This window comes from Mya arenaria, chromosome 6 (assembly GCF_026914265.1).
Source record: "Mya arenaria isolate MELC-2E11 chromosome 6, ASM2691426v1".
NCBI classification, from domain to species: Eukaryota; Metazoa; Mollusca; class Bivalvia; order Myida; family Myidae; genus Mya; species Mya arenaria.
The window spans coordinates 22,577,938-22,599,636 of record NC_069127.1 but is presented as its reverse complement, the minus strand read 5'-3'; the positions used below and the strand labels follow the sequence as shown (position 1 = coordinate 22,599,636).

General features: G+C 33.1%; 2 protein-coding genes across 2 annotated transcripts; one reads left to right on the top strand and one right to left on the bottom strand.

The window, feature by feature from the left end:
* The first annotated feature begins 13,350 nt into the window (after positions 1-13,350).
* On the top strand, positions 13,351-15,931 carry LOC128236715 (putative nuclease HARBI1). The gene is made up of 5 exons (XM_052951785.1): positions 13,351-13,965; positions 14,214-14,326; positions 14,490-14,601; positions 14,765-14,858; positions 15,016-15,931. Exons 1-5 carry the CDS (start codon positions 13,527-13,529, stop codon positions 15,296-15,298), a joined length of 1,041 nt encoding a protein of 346 aa, XP_052807745.1. The 5' UTR covers positions 13,351-13,526; the 3' UTR covers positions 15,299-15,931.
* A 1,296-nt stretch (positions 15,932-17,227) lies between these two features.
* Positions 17,228-21,427, bottom strand: LOC128236714 (uncharacterized). Its single transcript, XM_052951784.1, has 7 exons — positions 21,008-21,427; positions 20,209-20,273; positions 19,312-19,473; positions 18,396-18,455; positions 18,136-18,201; positions 17,635-17,676; positions 17,228-17,443 (listed from the first exon to the last, which is right to left on the bottom strand). Exons 1-7 carry the CDS (start codon positions 21,175-21,177, stop codon positions 17,253-17,255), a joined length of 756 nt encoding a protein of 251 aa, XP_052807744.1. The 5' UTR covers positions 21,178-21,427; the 3' UTR covers positions 17,228-17,252.
* Between the last annotated feature and the right edge of the window lie 272 nt (positions 21,428-21,699).

Genomic DNA, 21,699 nt, shown 5'->3' with positions numbered 1-21,699 from the left:
ATGATCAAAACATTGGCAAAATATTTAATACTTCGAAAAACGCTTTCATTGAGCCAATCCTGGCATAAATTTTATTTTCTTTTATGATGTTTAATAATTGTTTGTTTTTTCGGCAATATCCATACCTGTAAACTGCATCAAATTCCTTTTTTCAACTGTGAGTAAGGATTCCACAAAACGATATTGGCCATAATAACCCAGGGCCAGTTTCATATACTTTCCAGACGTATGAGAGATTTTTTACAGTGCAATATTATAGTAACAGTTGAAAAACCTTCCTTACTAACGTACGGAATTTATCCTTGGTCTTTTAATGAAACTGTCCAAAGGATCATTGTTGTCATGATCCACCTGGAGCATATCTTTTGCAAACAATAATATTGATCTGTTTGACTCCAAGCGTACTTTTACAAGCCAAACTGCGTTCATTGATATTGTTGAATGTTTTAAAGTAGTGGTATTAAAGTAAACTGTAAACTAGGATTTTGCTTAATACTATTAGATATTTTAAGGGAAATTAATTACAGTGACGAACTCTGACGAGACAGTGGTTAAAAGTAGAACAATTTTATTAACAATGATACAGTAATCATAGTAATCATTTGATACAAAAGTCATTGTTTCTGTTTAAGAACAGAATCCCTGAAACACGATTGAAAGTGCTGAATATCACATGTTTACAGAAGTTAGACAATTTAGAGAGGTGGTAGTTTTAAGTAGTTGGATGTGTCTGATGGCTGGCTATTGTTTTTACATACGATTAAAGAGGTGAACTGCATCGAATACTGTATTAATTTGCTCTAATGTCAGGGCAGAGGACAATATTATGATATGTTGTCTCCTGAATATCACACGACCAGAGGGATGCGGGAACAGTACTATTAACAAAAAGGTGATAGTTAAAAAAACTGCATTTGTTCCGTAAACGAGTGTGAATGATCTGTAATAGGTGTTTTCCATTAGTAAACAGATCATTTGTCTAGGGATTATCCGACTTTTATTCAGCTTAAAACCAGAAACAGTGTCAATGATATGATTTAACTGTGAGGCTATTCAATGCTGAGATTGTTGAAGGAACGTATTTATTAATATAGTGATTTGTGTGTACGCGGCTAGAAATATTGGATAAGTTTCTAACTGATCTAGTTGAGGCGTAACCTCTTATCAAAATATTCAAACTTATATTACCAAGTTACCAAACAAAAATATTTAACCTAACCTTAGTTAAAGTGACTTTTGTATATTCGAAGACTGGTTCTATCTCTGAGAGAAATAAACAAAATATCAAAAAAAATATGACTACCATGGACTTTTGACATGTGGGCAGATATTTTATGTTGAAGAACCACATCGTTGTTTTCCTAAGAAATATCTAATCATATTGAAACATTCACTTTACTGTTGGCATTCGCATTTTTTCCATGTGTATACATTTCAGGGTTGCATGTCAATTAACGAATAAATAAAGCATTACTTTGATAACAGAATACTTGATACCTTAATTGTATATGATTCATCGTCGGCTAGTCTAGCTATTTTGTTATCATTTAGTGGCAGGTAATTTTGACAGTATCAAATTTCTTAACTGCATTAAACAATCACGATAGTATAATAATTATGCTTCTATTCGGGCTTACTATAGGCTATATTATATTAAATAAAAAAGTTTATGGTGCACGGTATAAGAATTGCATTAGGTGATACAAGACTTGGCTAATGGCCTTATGTTATAATCCGACATTACATGATACTAAAATAGAAGTGATGAATGATGAAAGGGTTCCAATACGTCATAAATATATAACACGAGCTATTAAATTGGATACCACCGGTCAAAAAGGTCATTACTCAGTGGTTATTGCCCTGGATATCTACACGTTACAAAAAATGGTATTTTTTATTGAAAAAGGTAAAGTTTCTGCATACTATCAAAATACCTCGTTTGTTTAAAGAACGGACCAGGTAAAATAGTTGCATACTTAAGCAGTGAATTACACTATCATGAAGCATGCTTTATCAAGATTTGTTCCCCGCTTTTTTTTGCCAATAAACAATACGATATTGTGATAACCTCTGTGTCATCGACTATGTGGTGTCGTTAGCTAGTCACTTTTACATCGGTTAAAACTGAAAATATCAAGGTATGCACATGCAACAGACCACATGTGTTTATTATTTACCTGTATTTAAAGAACTTTTACCCTGAAATACTGAGATAAGTTATTCCTCATTCCAATTAATATGTCATTTGAGCTAATACTGCTCTTGTTCACATGCAATCCAATTAGAATCTAACAACTTTTTTATTGCACTATTTATATTGAAATTTATTATTCTGTGTCCGAACCTGATGTGGTTCCAAGCTTTAAATTTAACAGTGTATGCTTCTATATCAGAAAATAATATGTCAACTACCAGTCTGTGATCACGAGTAATGATTCCAGTAATTTTAGTTGACATGTCTGTACAACATATGGAATTTGGTCTGACTTTGTCTGATAATGGACAACAACTATGTTTGCAGTGATCCTATTTAGTAATCTAACATATAATGCGTCATTTTTCGTTGATCATCATCTGTTTTGATAGATAATTTACAATGATTTTGATCAAAGAAATATAATCTGAGTAATATCATTTGACTATATAATGAATGGGTCTACACATCTAATCATGTGAAAGGAGAGAATATATTACTGATTTTGCCCTTGATTACTTATCAGTTAACCACATCACGAAATGCTCAATCGAGCTATAATGACTGCCTTTCGTCGTCGTTTGTCGTACATTAAAACCATTCCAGTTGATAATTGGTGACTTTGTTGACAAGGCAAGGGACATTTGAAACTTGGTCAGAATCCAATGGCTTCGTTAATGTCACTGTTCAGTGATTGATCTTATTTGTAAGTCTATACCAAAAGTGATGGAAATGATGTATTCCTCCGTCTGCAGATAGACTTGGGATCTCTAAACATAGAAGTACTTGAGGTTTACCTATAAGTTAATTATTATTTGTTTTATTGTTAAGTTTCCTCAAGTTAATGCAAACTTTGATTTACCTTTTGCATTTTATATTTATATTTTTAAGATTGTTGAGATAAGAGTGAGGTTTGTGCACTTAAACTGGTTTTAACCCCCAGTAAATATACCTTTTATTGATCGTTCCAAGGCGGTACCCAACAGTCCTTGATAAACACCTTGTTTTTCTATATATGAATAGAAAATTTAAGAAGACCTTTTTTAAATGAGACATGGCAAAAACCAGAAAGCAAATGTTAAAGAAACACCTAAGACGTTCAACCATCTACGTTTTTACTTAATTCAGGATTTTTGGGATAAGAGTGAGGTTGTGCAAACAAACTGGTTTAAACCCCCAGTAAATTTACATTTTACTGACCGTTCCAAGGCGGAACCTAAAAATCCTTGATAAAAATACCTAGTTTCTTTTATATATAGTATGTATGCACTGTGAAATTTTGTGCTGTTCTTACATGTTTCTTGTTTGTGATTTTATGTTCTATGTCTTTGGTGTTTACCCAGTGCCATTTAACCGTGTTAATGTTTAAACTGTTGCTACTGAGCTTGTTTCTGTAGCTTTTCGAATAAATAATGATATACAACGATCCTATAATACGGAACACTCTCCGTCTAAAAAAACGTTTAAAATACAAAAAAGACCAAAGGACAAATATAAACATGTTAAGGGGTACACTGAAAACAATATGCTAAAATGAATACAGGTTAATGCATTTTAGTATCATACAGTCATTTACTGTATATTTGTTATGATAAATCCATGATCATTATCCAGTCGTTGGTTGTGTTTTAGCCCATAAACAATCGTTAACTCGGTAATCGATAAATTGATACTTTGTACATTCGAAGGTGTTAATCGACTTCTTTCGCTGTTTGGTCATATGAATTTGTAAACCTTTTGAAATGTTTCACACCCAAACGCTTAAATACAAACAAATAAAAAACTTTCATTTGAATGCGGGGTTGTTTAAAAAGTTCCGACCCGAAAGCATGTGGAAAATGCGGAAACTAGGCTTCCTGGGGTTGGAATTTTGAAACAATTCCATACACTCGATATTTTTAGCAAAATTAAAGATAACAAGCGTCGTTATTTACGGACGTCATCGACATTTCTTTGACAAGATAAAAGTGAATGTCAAATAAATTGCTTAAAACCTGTAACACTAGTTTAACGAAGGTGTATAATTAAGTGTGTGCGCTTTGCAACTAGCAACTGTTTCAAATCATGCTCCCAGTGCATACTAATATAGTATGAGATGACTCGTTGTTGCACATGAGTGTTTTCAGGGGTGCGAAATCCAAAGTTTTTTAGACAAGGAAAACGCATGGCTGTTATGTCAGGTATAAGTGTCGAGTGTATGTAAGCTTAGCCAAAGTGTCGAAGCTTTTTCGCTTGCTAGCGCATTATTATATACAATTATACATGTTTTTGTTTTGAAATTGTTAGCTTCAGAAAGACATTTTTTCGGAAACTCACAAAATTATTTCCAACTTCAGTCAAACCGTTTGATTATTTTTCCTGTTGACGATTTGAATGTTATCAATGAAGTGAACAATGTAGATCAAGAATTTTGTACAATTTAATAATCAATCTGGTACTAATGAATGATTGACTTATAATTATATGACAACTTATTAAAAAAAAGTTCCAGTTGATCACGAAATAATATTGTCAATACAAACACATTCGTTTTTAGTAGGCAAATTATATTTGTAGACTATGGTGTTGATCTGCAATGCCCGTGAATAAATTTCATTTGATATGTCGAGAGCTTTATAATCTTTTACATAGAAACCCAGTTTTGACGATACCGGAACATATTAAAATGATAGGTTTATATTCGTGTACAATATCTCTGAATCACATTTGCGACGCGAGATATTACCATTAGTTTGGACAGCATCAACTGAATTAAATCGTTTTTTAGTAAGGCCATTAGTTTGTGACAAATTATTGTTATAGTTTTGACTATGATAAATGTATTTTGATGTCTACACACCATGCATTCATCCGTCTCAAACGCTGTGCAGTCTCATAGGTGCTTATTAACGCACTGAACTCGAATTGAAAAATATCTTCGAAAAGTGTCACTTCATAATTTATTTGTGTATCAATTTTAAACATTTATCTAATACCGTCGCTTTTTAAGATAAAGTATTCATAGTTTACCATAATTTTCAGACACAGGTCGGCATACATTAGGCTAAGTCCATGGGGCGATGCATGCCTGTGGCAATATTTATCCAACGTAATGTAGATATAGCTTAATTACTCATCATTTCCAAGTAAAATTTATATAGCCTCTTCATTTCTATGTAAAATGAACGTTGCCTCTTAATCTCTATGTAAATGAATAAAGCCTATTCATTACTATGTAAAATGAATGTAGCCTTTTCTTTCCTGTATAACATTTAACATCTTGATTTCTATATAAGATTAAAATAGTATTGTATAATAATTTAAATACATGTTAAATAATAAATACAATACAGCTGTTATATAAATAAAAACATGTAAAACATCATTTTGAATCTTTAAAAGTAGTTCAAAGTTTTCTTTGATGATTGTGTTCGTTCCGAGACGTTTAATATATACAATCATATACACTGGAAATCGAACTTCTAAATAACAATAAAATCATGGCATATCCTTTATATCAACTAGTTTTAGGAGAGGACGGAATGGATACACTCTTTGGTAACCTTGACATAGAATCTCTGTGAAATACAGAACTATATTCCTTCCGTAAAATTGAATCAGCTGCATGGTTGCGTTACAATTACCTTAATTTTAACTCAGACATATCATCCAGTCCAAGTAAAATTACATAACATTTACAAATGCGTACATCCTCTCTCGTGGAGGTCGTTGCTTGTTAGTTGTCAAAAGGTGGAGAAAATAAAAATTACAGCTTGAATTGAGGACGTCATTTATTTGAACATGTTCAAACACAAGATTAAACCATACTACAAATGACTTTACAAAATTCAGATGGAAAAAAGCACCCAAAAATACGTAACACATGAATACTATATATGCAGATTGGGCACTAATAATTAATGTGCAATGCCAAGAGCGACATAACAGTAAGACATTTTCCACAATAGACTGAGCCACATTCTTGTACAAAATGTAAAATTAGAAAAAAATGATCAATATTTTAATTTGTACAATAACACATTAATCAATATTGAGAATTTGCCACAATAGCGACATAACAGTATGATTATCTTTGTAATAGACTGAACCAACGCCTTATGCAAAGCATAGAATTAAAATGTTCATGGTTATTCGAATATGTACAAAAAACATTGACGTAGATGATAGAATTATGAAAAGGGTTGGAAATGGCTGGATTTCAAAAACAAATTCGATGTTTAAATGCACACGGCTTTTATTTATCACAATTCCGAAATTTTCTTATCATTACAAAATCTGCATCACGCTAAAATATTAGTTCACGAAATTTTAAGAATAGCTTTATGCTATTTAGCGTCAGACGTACATGCACTTATTGTGAGGATTTAAACTCATCTAAAGACCCTTATATAAACATTATAGGCTGTGCTATCATTTGACAAAATTCTAAAGTACAGAAATAGAGCTAAAAATAAGACTAGAACTTCCTCTTTGCAAAAACTGCAATAATTGCTGAAATATTATGCCGACATAACATGCTTACCATACGGAATGTTTTGGTAAATTTTGTCAAATTTGATAAGATCCACTAATAATTGAAGAAAAGAAACAGTTTGTTTCTGTATACATCTTCAACTTAAATATCATTAAAGCTGTCGTTAATATGACTGTACTGTGTCACCTTTAGGCTATGAAACAAATAATATGTGATATTTTAATTATATCGAGCAAGTGCTTCGTAATAAACAAACCACAAATGTCTTTCAGAAATAGATTGTGATAAGAAATATTTAAGTTTACTTCTTAGTGTGACAGTTCAATTGAGTACAAACATTTTACGGCACAACTTATAATAACGGCTCAGGTTGAAATGTTTCTTACGGTAAAGAAAATCTGATGAGGGTATGATGTTTGTATCTGTACATGTGGTATAGATGTTTTTGCACCAATAATTTTGTAATTATGTCTAACCTTTTTATTGCCCTTCCTTTATAGGGAATGCAAAAAGCTATTAAGCTTATGGTTAGATACTGCTTAATGGGTTTCATCATTCAAATTAGTCAGCTGATATCTTAGTACAAATAAATGTCATGTATAATGTTAAAGTATTAACAAAGAATTATGCGTAAAGGTTATCTAATTATGACTTTACCCTTTAGCATATATATAAGCTGTTCCAAATTTTTTCGCAAAACCTATCATTTACATGACCGGCAATGCAGATCGACACGAAATACATAGGATGCAAACTGACAATTTAATTTGAGTTCCACTCTAACCCATAGTAACACACATTCGTTTACAGAATTGAAAGCTACAACAAATATCAAAACACGACAAACTGCTATTGCTTTATGATGCTTACCAATCTATTAACTACTGTTATATACTCTCTTTTAATATAAATACGCCATTTAAATAAAACAATTGAAATGATACGCCGTGTCAACGGTACGATCTAGGAACGAGACATTTCCAACGGTAATACGTTTGCCAAGCTCCCGATCGATCCGCGGGTCTCAAGATCGAGCCTGTAGAAACGACCGGCACAGGTGCCTTAAATTTCATCGAAATGCAACAAATTAAATCATGGACTTTAAAAAACAGTTAATCATTTTTTAAGAAATGTTTGGGTAACTATCTGGGAACAGTCAGTAGAAGTAATAACACACTGGGAGTTGGAACCGGTGTAGAAGTGTTTAACCTCCTTTTTATGATATCAAATTATCTAAAATTAACAACTTGCTATTCAAAGATGAATCAAGATCTCATTTGAGACGTTAAATTGCTGATTAAACAATCAATGGAATACTTTATTTAATCACTGGTAAACCGACCCTTGCTGACGATCTCACATTGATATCATCGAACAAAGCAGCGCTACAAGCCCAAATAAACTTTGTTTGTTGCTAATGCAAATTCATGGGGCTATCAGTTAAACGAAAGCAAATGTTCGTACTTTATCTTCGGAAATAGTCAAACAGTTAACGACACGCTGGTCGCACGCCATACAACGCTTGCCTAGCTTGTCCAATCAGAGTCCACAACACACGTCGGCATAAAAATCCATAGATCTTGTAAATGTGCCACTTCCGTTGACGCCAGAAAAAGAAAAGGACGATCATCGCTCTTTTCCTTTCTAACAATCAGAGACTCAGCCTACGATGTCAATCCGCTAACGCTTGATGGTTTAGTGCAAAAATTCTCTACACCAACCGTTCTATATGGCTTTGAATCACTCACTGAATCTAACATTACGAATCTTGAACGTTACGTTCGTTTCGCGTCTAAAATATTTCAACCTTTACACGAGGACAAGAACTGATATGGCCATCAGTTTGTTGGGATGGCATTCTATTGTATCACAGATCGACCTACGAAAGTTTATGTTTTTCAATAAACTGTGCACTTTAAATGCATCACTACTTGCGAAGAAGGTGTTCGACTTTAGGCTATAGTTATTCTGTACGCGTCGTAATAGCAGCCAACTTGGCTTTATCCCACACATTTCCAAATCCTTAGCAAATATAGTTTAGACAGAACATACACGCCTACAGATGTACAGCAAGGCTTCCTATAAAACTTGCTTTGAAATGGTCAATCAAAACAGCTATGTCGAGCTTCTACAACGATATATGGAAATCCTGAGTCACTGGCGACCCTGAGTTTCATCTTTTTAGTAGTTTCCATACTCGTGTCTATCCGTCCTTAATATGGTCAACAGCGACATCACGAGTGATATATGTCATGCGAAATCTACCATCCGCTTCCTCACAAACACAAGATATCCCCATGCCGGGTTATATACTCAATGTCTTGCGTGGTCAGCTGACGTCGACGTCCATCGCGTTTCTTCGTGCACAAGGCCTTCCGCCGAGAGACAAGTGTTAATGAACAGACTCGAGACCCCATGTAATAGTGCATTTACTACTGTACTAGCGCGATTCGTCATGACCATGCTGGCCCGAGTGATCATACAGACACACGTATCCTCGCAGTCTGTAGATATTTTCACAATGTATTGTGCAAACAGACTTAGACTTACACTCACAAAGGACCCCTCACTACTGCTTATCTTATTTGCATAAGAAATTATTATTATGTTCGTCTTTCTATGTTTCTTGCTTGTTCATGAGTACTATCTTTAAAACTTATACGACAGCTCTTATATTATTGAAACACTTATTTTTGGTTATTTTTTTATTTTGTATGTCTCAGTGCCTTTCAAGTATTTTGAACATTTTGCTGTGTATACTGTATATATGACCGTTTGTTTGTTTGTTCAATATGTTTAAATCACTTTCGGGTGGAAATAAAGAGAATAATAATAATGATTACCGAGGTTGTCTAATTATGGGTTAACGGTTAAAACGAATTACTGCTGAATTGTTAAATAAGTTAAAACAAATATAACTACGTGAATACAAATTCAATATAACATGCGCAATGATTAATATGACATTCAGGGTCAACAACTAAAGAAAGTTAAAAAGCCTTATTTTATTTCACCAATAAAATAACGCAGTCTTCAGCAACGCATTTGTCTTGTACGTAAAGCATATACTAACATTATTACTAAGTATATAACTTCTGATGCAATAATACGTCGAAACATTTGTGAAGGAGAAAGCTCATTCAATACAAAAATTCTGTGATGCTGGAAATACATTTGGTAATATAATAGAAGACCAATTTATCCAATTTGTTACATGTAATCCGTCGTAAATCACAGAAACCACCATATTAGTATTTATTGAATTAAAATGTTTTACGAGAACAGAAAATCGTGTCAAGTTATTTACTCATCATCTAAAACCTAGGCAAATCACTGGATAAGTGACAGTTCGTTAATTTGGGGCATTCAGTAATGCAGCTGAATCAATGATGTGTTTTCTGTATTAGATCTTGGAAAAATGCCATACATCCTGATATGGCTACATCTTATTGACAATATTTGATACGAAGTCGTTAAAACGAGAAAGTTATGTCGCTTTAATGAGTAACTAAATTAATTAACGACCTACTAAGTCAATTAAACGAGATACGTAAGTACCTCTTCCTAAATGTTAATATTTACCACATTTAATATATAGTTCTGTGTTAAATATAACAAACAAACGCGCATTAAAACTATAAAAAATATAACCACTGAAATGAACATTTTGATATTGGACTGACGGTTTAGCAGTTTAACATCCATTTAAAATCATTAAAAAGTATCACCAACCACATACGTTTATTATCACATTTTTGGTGCTACTAAAAGATACCATTTTATTTCATGAATGGCGTCACCATCCTAATTCGGTGCTTGTATTTTTGTGTGCTCCAATAATAACCGTGGATATTTTATATTTTATAATCAAGGATTTTACGAAGATCGTATTTGACAAAGGCTTCAAAAATAGTTTCGTAGAGTATATTTTATGTCGGTCCATTTTTCACCAAGGCTTTCTTGTTAAACAGTTTAAGTTACTAGTGTCAATAGTAAAAGGTATGTATACTTGGTGTTTGCCTATTTGTGTTGGTCAACAACCATAGAGGATTTTTCAAATTTCGGTTCATATATCGTAGTTTGATTCTGACAAATACCAACAAACACAAAATAAGTTAGAGTCTAATTTTGACGATGTACAGGAAAAAGGCCGGGCCAAATTAAACTTTAACATTACGTTTTAATACATTTTTATTTATAAGAAGCGTTGACAAAACATGCATTTTAAATATAACATTCGTTATTCGAAACGAAGTGCATCACTCTCATTTACTTAAGCCAATGCTTGTTTATCATTTCCTCAATAGAGCAGAGGAGAGTATTTATGGAAGACCGTCTCTTTGAAAGCATTATAATTGCATTCCCTTTATAAAAACAATTAATTGAGAGGACGAAATTAAGAATTTATAATAAAGTGAGAAATAGCTTTGACCTAGGGCCTCTGTAAAATGTAGAACGAGAGTAATGCTTTCGTAATTTTGATTGAGTGGGTGCAATACAATAACCTTTCTTTCAGCTCAGACATTTTCTGCAGTCACATTTTATTTCCCAATGATATAGGGAATACCTTTTTATTATACAATATATAATACCTTAAGTTTTATTGGGAATTGTTAAGAAAATATTGACTCAATAAAATAAATGTCTATACATCGTTGTACGTGAGCTATTATTTTTCTCAGTATCATTTACTTCATTATTTTTTAAATTTTTCTGGTTGCATGTCAATGACGAATAAAATCAGCATACGATACATAAAAACACATGAACTTATGTATATATTACGTATCGACCGTTACCCTTATCTTGTTGCATCTTCCAGTAGAATTATGTTATTTATGGCAGTATCATAACTTTAACTGCACTCAGCAATTTCTATTTACAATCATATTTATATAATCCAAAAGCGTATGCCGCGGCGTGGAATATAGGTATTCCAGGTATTTCCAGATGTGACACTAAGGCCGGACATTATGTAATACTTAAAATAAAGATAATGAATATTAACATCTTTTCAGAAGGGCTTCGCTATGATATTGCCTAATATAAAACAAATAATCAGCAATCGTATACCAACGGTCATCAGTTTGCACTTGTTTGTCTGTACAACTTGTTCCCGGATCAAGTCCAGTAGTCAAATGTTAAAACAAAAGCCTAGTGAAACGGCACAGGGTCATCGTCAATAACATATAACATAAAAAACCAACAATCACAGACCAGAAACAAGGATCAACAACACCCCCCCCCCAGAGAACAACACACTTAATAAGTCATGCATGTATATATAGATACAATATATACAATTTCTTGATAATTGTATAAACCTCTAGATATTGAATAAATCCATTCATTTTGAAATACACCAGCAGTAGTACAAAAGATTACATTAAAAACAAAACTTTGACAATGAATTCTACAACTGCTCAGGAAAATAACACTTGTATACTCAAAACGCATAACAAGAAGAACACTTTTATCCTACACGAACAATTATGACAAGGCTATAACGACTGAAATTATTGCGAAAAACAATTAATGATAGGTGAACTCTATTTATTGATTAATCCAAATCCCTTAGACTGCCCTAACTGGCATATAAAAGAGCCAAATGACAATGAAGCCATGCCAATTATTTGATATTTTTTTAATTTTCATCGACTGTACCAACATCCGCTTCATTCCTGTTCTTAAAAATGTCGGTTTTTATCTTTCTCAGTTTTATACATCTTTAAACAGTGAGAATGATTTATTCAAAGCGAGTTTAAAATCTCTTGGCAGGAAAACCTAGGGCAAGGAGAAACAGACATTAGTACCATGAGTATCGCTCCAAATTGCAAATCGGTAACATATTTTTCCAGGATGTTCCTGTTCTTTTGAACTTCTTTTTATAAAACTTGTCAAAAGACTACAATTTAACTGCTGCTTATACATTTTATCTTTGGCCCTCAAAATAGTTAAATGCACAATAAAAGTATCTAGAAGAAGTGTATATTTTTCTGATACATCTTCCGTATCAAAATAATATAATTTGCATATAAAATTTGATTCATAAACAAATCATTATTATTGGTTTTCTCTTATGACAATACTTAAAAAGAGAGGACGGAATTGATACTATATCAAAATGTCTGTGATAACCATGAACTATACATTGTTCAAATGTAAAACGATTTACATTTTGTTTGAACAATAAAATTAATAACCTTAATAAAAGCCCAGACGTTTTCTTATGTGAAACTTTCATTTAAAATGTGGCTTGATGGTAGTTACAGTTAAAACGAGTGGCTTTGTATATAGACCGAACGTTTAGATATTATTGACAAGACTTTCATACTAAACTGAACAACGTTCCAGATTCAAGTACGTCATACAGAGAACCTATGTAAACAATGATGACTTTCTACTTAGTTGAGAGACATTGCAGGAAAATAACCAAACGGCAACCTGTTTTTAATTAATTTGTGAGGTTGTAGCCCTCCTGCTCTTTTTAATACAGAGTATTCTTTTATGTGCGACCTGAATCATGCGTTACAGCTAATAGTTAACTTTTGTGAGCGTCTGTGTACCGAATTATGTTTTTGTTTGTGTACGGCGTTTCACTTTTTACGCAACATTCGATAGCTGCCTGAAAAGCCTTGAAAACCTCGCACCAGGCCCCAGTATCACGAAAGAACTTAAGACAAATCTCTGACTCAATCTCAAAGAATGAACTCAAAACAGGACTCATTTTAAGTCGAAACTCATTTCAGTGTTCACAAAAAAACTCAATATCAAACTCAATCTCAAACTCAAAAAATCAAGCTTAACATTTGAGACAGCCTTGTAGCACTCTCATTTTTTGTCTCAAACTCAAAAATGGCCGACAACTATGTAGATAGATTCCAGCGTCTGCAGAGAATCGCTATGTATGGTCAACAGCGGGTTCCAAGAGTGTTTAAAGACAGGGCCAACCCGTTGGAGAGATTATCAAGAGTGGAAGTTCGGGAGAGATACCGATTTTATCCTGAAACAATCGTAATGATAGTGGGTGTTGTTTTTAATGAACTTGATGCTGTAACAAGACGAAGCTTGCCACTACCACCTCTGCTCTCTGTGCTTGTAACTCTTCAATTTTTCGCCACGGGAGCTCATCATTTATTAATTGCCGAGATTCATGGAATTTCCCGTCCATCTGTGGGGCGTGCCATAGACAGGGTTACCAACGCATTATGCAGGCACATTAACAGGTTTATAAGCATGCCTGTTGATGATGCAGAGATAAGAATAAAGAAGAAGGAATTTTACAGCATTGCGGGTATTAAACTTTTATATTAATTACCGTTTTGATTGGTTGCTAATGTAATTAATGTAAACTTCCGGAAATGCCGTTACCTAGTGAAGGTTAAGTTCAACTCTCTTAATGCTGCATGCTAGTTTCGACAGTTACGCCCCTTGCCTTAAATAACTTGATGAATCATAACATTGCATTAATGTTCATTTAAAACCACATACATGCAATACTTGTTTACTGTTAATTGCATTTTGTGCTATCTTACTTTTCAGGATTCCCGAACGTGTTGGGGTGCATAGACTGCACACATGTCCGCATCAGAGCACCAACACATAACGAAGCAGATTTCGTAAATCGAAAAGGGTTCCATTCAGTGAACGTTCAGGTTTAATAATTTTTCATTACCATATGATAAAAAAACGAATGAAATAAATGAATCATCAAATTAAAATGTTTTCATCCCCATCATATAGGTTGTCCAAACAGGTATGTTGGTGGTGTTGATTTTAAAAGTTACTTTATAATTTTCATATTTTTTCATGTGACAGATGGTATGCGATGCTCGTTTCATCATCATGGATGTCGTAGCCAAGTGGCCCGGGAGCGTACACGACAGCCGTATATTTAGGGAAAGCAGATTATGTGCACAGTTGGAGAATGGTATTTATGCCAAGTTATATATGAAAATCGTTTTGTTATTTCAATTATAAATGACGTACAACATGACCATTGTACTTCAAGCAAAGCACCGGCCCGTACTTATTTTGCATAACAATTAATGTACTGCACTACATACTCTTTGAAAGGGAACTGACTTTTGCAGGAATGGATGGAGTGTTGCTAGGAGATAGTGGCTATGCATGTAAGAAGTACTTGATGACGCCATACCTGAACCCCCAGACTCAGACACAGGAGAGGTATTGCCGGTCATGTTCAGTCGTGTTAGTTTTAATGATGTAATTCCGACATGACATAATTATGGAGCTTTCTAGTCAAAGATATTATAATTGTTATTTTATATAAAGATTTATGTTAAAAATACGTTCTTACCAACCAAATTCTGAATGATTTCAGATTTAACAGATCACTGTGTAAAACTAGAGTCATCATCGAGCAAACGTTTGGTGTTTTAAAGAGGAGGTTTGCAGTTATGTCGTACGGGATAAGGACATCCGAGATGAAGGCTTGCAGGACGACAATGGCGTGTGCCATCCTGCACAACATCGGGATTAACCGGGGAGACTCATTTGGACGCTTTGTGGTCGAGTCCGACAATCACCCAGATGCACCGAACCAACCGGTTGATGTTGCAGGGAATGCCTTTAGGGACTTTGTCAGCACGACATATTTTTCGTAAAGTGTACTGAATCAGTAGAAGAGTAGTATATCTGCGTTAATTGATTGTAATTTCAAGCTGGCTGTATAAGTAATACGATACTAAGTGGTAAATATACAATGAACCAGTTTCATTTCGAACTGTACTTGCGTTTGTATTTATTTTTCAAAGTTTAAAGACGGAAAATACAGTCTAACAACATTATTTACAAATTTACTTTAATTTAGCAGGAGAAAAACCACTACTAAAACATCGATGATACAATAATATAACTACGTTTAACTCAATTATTTTGAACAAATATAAGCATATCATATTTTTACATCAAACTAATTCGAATCAGAATCGGTATTTTTTGGAGTGTATTGTTTAATGGTGTATATGCTTATACTTGACAATGACAGTTCGGTATGGCTATTGAACATGCACTAATTAATATGGAAATAGGGTTTACAATTGTCACAAACATCAAATTCTTCAAGTTTCTCAAAATGTACATGACATAAGTGCACAATATACATGAATAGTTTGAGCCCATAACCATTAAAATATCAGTTTTGAGGTACTAATAATAAACAATAAAATCTAATTGATTTACTCCAATGCCATTGATTTCCACAGTATCTCACAATACTGTCAGAATTCAAGCATGAAGATGCTTAGCACTACTTTGGATGTTTTCTCTTTGATTATATGACATTAAAATATAGACAGCTTTTACTTTAACAATCACAATTTAAGTCATGGCAAAACAGTGATTGGTCTCCATGGTAACATTTCTTAACAAAATTTCAAGTTAATAATTGCTTATCTGAACAAATATCCTTTGCAGAATAAAACTCTAATTCAGAATCATATCAATGGAGCAGTCAAGACTACACAAAAAATGACAATCTGTACAAGTGAATTCACATGAAAACACTGCATTTACAACTTAATAATTCCCTGGCATACAAAAAAGAAATATCAATTCTGACATTCAGTCTTGACATGTATAACTGCTCCACATATGGTTTATATAACATTGCTTGACAACACATGTTCAGTACAACAGAGGGAGATGTGGTGTACTATCCTGTTCAAAGAAATGCATATCTTGTTTTCAATAGCTTCAATACAAAAAAGTAACTTAATCTAAAATGGTTGCAATTTTGCCACCAACAATCCAAACGACAACAGTAGCCATACACATATTTCGATAGGCATGATAAGGTAGTCATCTCTGAAACTTGAATATAATCATTGATACTGTTAAAGTTGTATTTGCTGCTTGTGAAAGGACTAAGGCATAAGGCAAAGTCTGAAAGTATCAAAGAATTAAATGGAAATACCATTCTAGCTACTTGTTTAACTGTTTCTAAAGTGTACACTATTATAGCTTTTCATTTCACTGTTCACATGCTATAGATAACAAAGTTCTTCACATTATTTTGTGTTGAACATCATGTTCAGCAAAGTAATACAAGATGAATTCTCGAATATATGAACACAACTACATACAAAGAACTAATGACATATTGCAAATAATTTTGTTTAAATAATTGATATTCACAAATTCAGTAGACTTTTCAATTTTAGTTGTAAAAATAAGTGTATTGATACTATAATTAGATAAATTAGAACATAACCTACATTTACAGCCAATAAAACTGATGACAGGTAATCATTAATTCTATGCCTATTTATTAAAAAAATAATCTTTTGCAGTTGCTAAAAGCTGACAACACTGCCACCGACTCATCCACTACACAATTCCTGCGTCATTTTACTTTTAAAATGTCTCTAATAACGTGGTTATATTCTTAGTCAGTAATATGACTGGAATAAAAATCTTAATGATTAAGAGCGATCAGTCGGTCCACTACATCCATTCTTAAAACTTAAGATTTTAATTTATTTTATATGACTATAACATAGCTATAACAGTTTCAATGACTTACGATTGTTTTTACAGAAAATTGAATAAATAAAGGGTTTACAATTCATTAAATGGTATGATAGAACTATTGCTAAACACTTGTTCAAGGTTTTTTTCAAGTATTGCTTTTTTCAGTTCAAATAACTCATTCTCATGGGCTACTCGGTTCTCGGCCAACTGCAGTTCTACTCTAGCTCTCTTCTTTTCCAGCTCATACAGTTCGTCCACATCAGTTGATCGTTTTCGAGCTGTAAAAGATCCAAAGTAATGACCTTCAAAAGCCTGATAAACATAATAAATGAAAAGAACCATGGAAAAAGGATAGATAGAGTCAGTTATATAGTTTTAGCACATTATGAAGTGAAGGAGACTCATGAAAATAACTAGACTGTGGTTTTCTTCCTATAATTAAATACAAACTATGCCCAAAATGACATACATTTCCTCTGCATTTTCTCTGCAAATACACATGGAACTTCATCTGAAAAATAAATAAACAACCTAATAAACGTAATAAACTGAGGAATAGACATGAACATTTAAATTTGTGTTCATATTGTTATCCTATTCTCAATACTAGTAATTTCCATATATTGCTTTAATAGATAAAATTTTCTTTAAAATATCAGATTATTAGATTATGCATGTTTAAACACTTAACTCATTCTGAAAAAATAGGGTTTTTAATATAAGCAATTATAGCCTATTAACTTTATGTATCAGTTAGGTAAATGCAGAGGACTAAAGTAATTGGGCAGATGCTTTTCAGTTTTCTATATTTTACAGTTACAGTGATCTTGAACTTGAACCAAACACAATCAAAAGCAATATCAAGATAGTTTCACTTATAAGCTACTAACATACCAATTTTCATTACTTTCCATCAATGCTTCTTGACATTGTCGTGCCGAAACCAATCCCTAGCAATGACATCACATACCTGTTGACGAAGACATCAAAGCACTGTCACTTGCACAGGTACTTGTAGTCTGTATACATTCCACAGCTGAAAAACATTACAAAAGTTATGGATAATATACTTTTTTTCAAATATGTATTCAAGCAAAATAATGAAACAACATTGGACCACACCTCTATATTTTGCTTGTACTGATAAAACCGGAACAAGAACTTTCCTTGTATCATTTCATAACTTTTGCCAACCTGAATTTACACATGTTTAAATTGAATAACACTTACATGTAATGTTTTCATTGATCCTGCCACATGCACCAGTTCCAGGTTGAGAGCTGTCATGATCTACAACAAAGTAGACACAAGAAATCATAACAAGTATCATGCATGAGTGAAATATTGTGCCCAAAACAATGGACAGAACACAAAAGTGAATTTTTGTCAATTTCCAGAACAATATTTCACTAGTAAAATACCAAATTGCTGAAAATTGTCAATTATTAACAAGACATTAAAGCTGCACTCTCACAGATTGAATGTTTTGAAATCTCTGCACTCTCACAGATTGAATGTTTTGAAATCTTTTTTTATTTTTTGTCTTGGAACTAGCGAATTTTATCCAAAATACATGGAAACTAGTTATAAAGGACTGGTGACAAACAATTAGATTGCAGATTTTCATATTAAAGTTCAAAATTTGATGTTTTAAGCATTTTTCTTAAACCGTTAAGAACTATTAAGCCTTAAAACATATATTTTCGAACGGAAATATGAAAATCTACAATCTGATTTTTTTTGTCAGCAATTTTATATTATCGGCTTGCAGATATTTATGCAAAAAGTTTGCTCCTTCCAAGATAAAAAAATAAAAAGTTGTAAAAATGATATAACTATGAGAGTGCAGCTTTAAACAGAAAAGCAAATATTTAACTGATTTTTTTTTCCAATTTGCAAGATAAACATACTTCACATGAACATTGGTTTGGATACATCACTTATTCCTCAATATTGTGATAATTACCTTATATATAAAATGATTTAGTGTAATAGTGTTCCTTTATTAACATTTGTGTGAATACATGTTCTGATATTGTTTAAGTATACAAACTTAACATAACATCAAAGTAATATAGTCATGTAAATGTTAAATTAATTAATCCTATAAGTCAAACTTTTAATTTATACAAAAACAGTTATATACCGTTCTCAATGATGAATGAGTAGGACCCACTCTCAACCCCGCCAGCAATGCCAGTCAGAACATTTGTGTCCTTTAGTTTGTCTAGAAGCAAATTATCGCATGCTGAAAACTGCTCTCCAGGTCCACCCCCAGTCTTTTGGCTGCGAAAGAATTTCTCCTTTGCTGAAAAAGTCAGTGGTCGAAATTAGCACAAGCCCGCAAGCCCTGCACTGGTAAAATGTCTTTCGGGCTTACTTAAATTCTGAATTTTATAAAGCAGGGCTTGTTCAAAAATTTGATGCCAAGAAATAGTATAATAATTCGGGCTTGTTGATCCCAAAGTCTGATTTCGATGACTGTAAAAAGTATGAAAATTTTCAATCAATTAAATTTAAATATCCCCGGCAAATTATGCACAATTCAAAGCAAATAAATTATTAATTTCACCTTGCAGTGATAAAATGGGAATCCAAGCCCCACAAAGAAACTAAAATCAACAAAATATTTCTAGAAGGAGATTCCAAAACCCATTTTCAATTACAAATGTTTGGGTTTAAACTGTGGGATAACATGTCCCACATAGATGCCAATTTATATGGCTTCACATGCAGGACCAACAGTATAGAACAAGCTAATTTCTGCATAACCGGTTATTTATTCCTTCACCGATTGCACCTATAAAACTGGAAAGTTTTACAGTTGAGAAAAGTTCATTATCATGGAAAACAAATAGAACTGATATAGTTTTGTTTTTTTTAAACTTTATTTTTCAACTTTATTATTATATCCATAAACTTTACTGCATTATAGAGGATCTTAGGCATACAGATTTTACTGTTTTCAAGAACTAAATTCATATAACATTTTATCATAGAAAATGGCCTAAAGCTACATTGTTCTGTTAATTTTTTTATTTACCCCGTTGCTTTGAGTTCTGGTACATCTTCCGGACCTCTTCCACAGTTCTGCGTGTACCACCACAGCTGAAGTAGGAGTACAACATCATATACAAAAAATGAAACACGTACTGAAAATCACATTATACAAATGTAGACCATTTAACACAATAATGTCAGGCATGCACTTTAGTTGTAACAAAATAGAGTGTAGTGAAATTAGACACAAATTTATATATCGTCCTGGGATACTGCTCTTGAATCTTAAAATTTGCACTACTTTCAAGGAATACAACAGCATATACTGTGAACATAAAATATTTTAAAAGCATCAGAAAATATTAAAGCTGCACTCTCACAGATTGAAGGTTTTTACAACTTTTTAATTGTTTGTTTTTCGAACGAGCCAATTTTGCAAAAATCCATGGAAAGCAGTTATATAAGACTGCTGACAAAAATTAGATCGCAGATTAATTTATTATATTTAAGTTCAAAAATTGATGTTTTATGCATTTTTCCTAAACTGTTAGTAACGGTTTAACCCATAAATCATTAATTTTCGAACGGAAATATAAAAATCTACGATTTGAATTTTTGTCAGCAATCTTATATCATTGGTTTGCAGATATTTACACATAAATATGCTCTTTCCCAGACAAAAAAATAAAAAGTTGTAAAAATGGTCAATCTGTGAGAGTGCAACTTTAAGCAATGGTACCACAAAATGGCTTTATATATTAAACGTATCAATAATAGGGAAAGTTTAACTTAGATTCAAAGTGAAAATAAACACCATGAATCATATGACACTTCTGACTTACGAATTTATTTCCATTACGATCTCATCCCATTTGGCCTCCTTGGCCTTATTTCCGAGAGTGGCCCCTTTGAACTTTCCAAAAAGTGAATCATGTTGATTCAGTATTGTTGACAGAGCGGAGTGCCGCTCTGAATCGGTCCAATTGTTCGAGCGCTTCTTCAACTCGTTCATTTTGCGTTGTTTTGGCCACAGACGACCCCGATGATGACATAAGCTCGCGGTTCATCTTCCAGTTGAAGAGTATTTAGCGGAATATAACCGCTTACGCGAATGCAGATCGATAATAGTTGAGACTGAGTTTAAAACTCGGCTGAGAACGGTCTCAAAATATTTCGTGATCACCAAATTGAGTCGGATCTCAACTGAGTCAAAAAAAAATCTCAAGTCAAATTTTGAGTTTAAGTTTGAGATTGAGTTTGAGTTCTTTCGTGATACTGGGGCCAGGGAAGGAGGTTTCAGCTTGATATTGTCCTCGTGATGCGCTCAAGGTGAGAACATTTATTATTTAACCCCAGTGACTTCTTTAATTAGCTTAGTCAAAATGAACCAAGCCTTACTGGAAATAGCTGTTAGGAACTTCGCTATATTAGTGAATCATCCTATGTTTTTGAAATTAATGTTTAATCATCTTTATGAATACGAATTTTTTGCCGTCGGTATCATTCGAGACCTTTCGTTTTAACAATAAATCGT

Excerpts from the sequence above, each read along its gene's own strand:
- LOC128236715 (XM_052951785.1), top strand. The coding sequence starts at position 13,527 with ATGGCCGACAACTATGTAGATAGATTCCAGCGTCTGCAGAGAATCGCT. Across the intron at positions 13,966-14,213 it reads GGAATTTTACAGCATTGCGG|GATTCCCGAACGTGTTGGGG; the intron begins GTATTAAACTTT and ends CTTACTTTTCAG. Across the intron at positions 14,602-14,764 it reads ATGTGCACAGTTGGAGAATG|GAATGGATGGAGTGTTGCTA; the intron begins GTATTTATGCCA and ends TGACTTTTGCAG.
- LOC128236714 (XM_052951784.1), bottom strand. The coding sequence starts at position 21,177 with ATGAACGAGTTGAAGAAGCGCTCGAACAATTGGACCGATTCAGAGCGG. Across the intron at positions 17,677-18,135 it reads TTTGATGTCTTCGTCAACAG|ATGAAGTTCCATGTGTATTT; the intron begins GTATGTGATGTC and ends TTTATTTTTCAG. Across the intron at positions 17,444-17,634 it reads AGAGAAAATGCAGAGGAAAT|CTCGAAAACGATCAACTGAT; the intron begins GTATGTCATTTT and ends GATCTTTTACAG.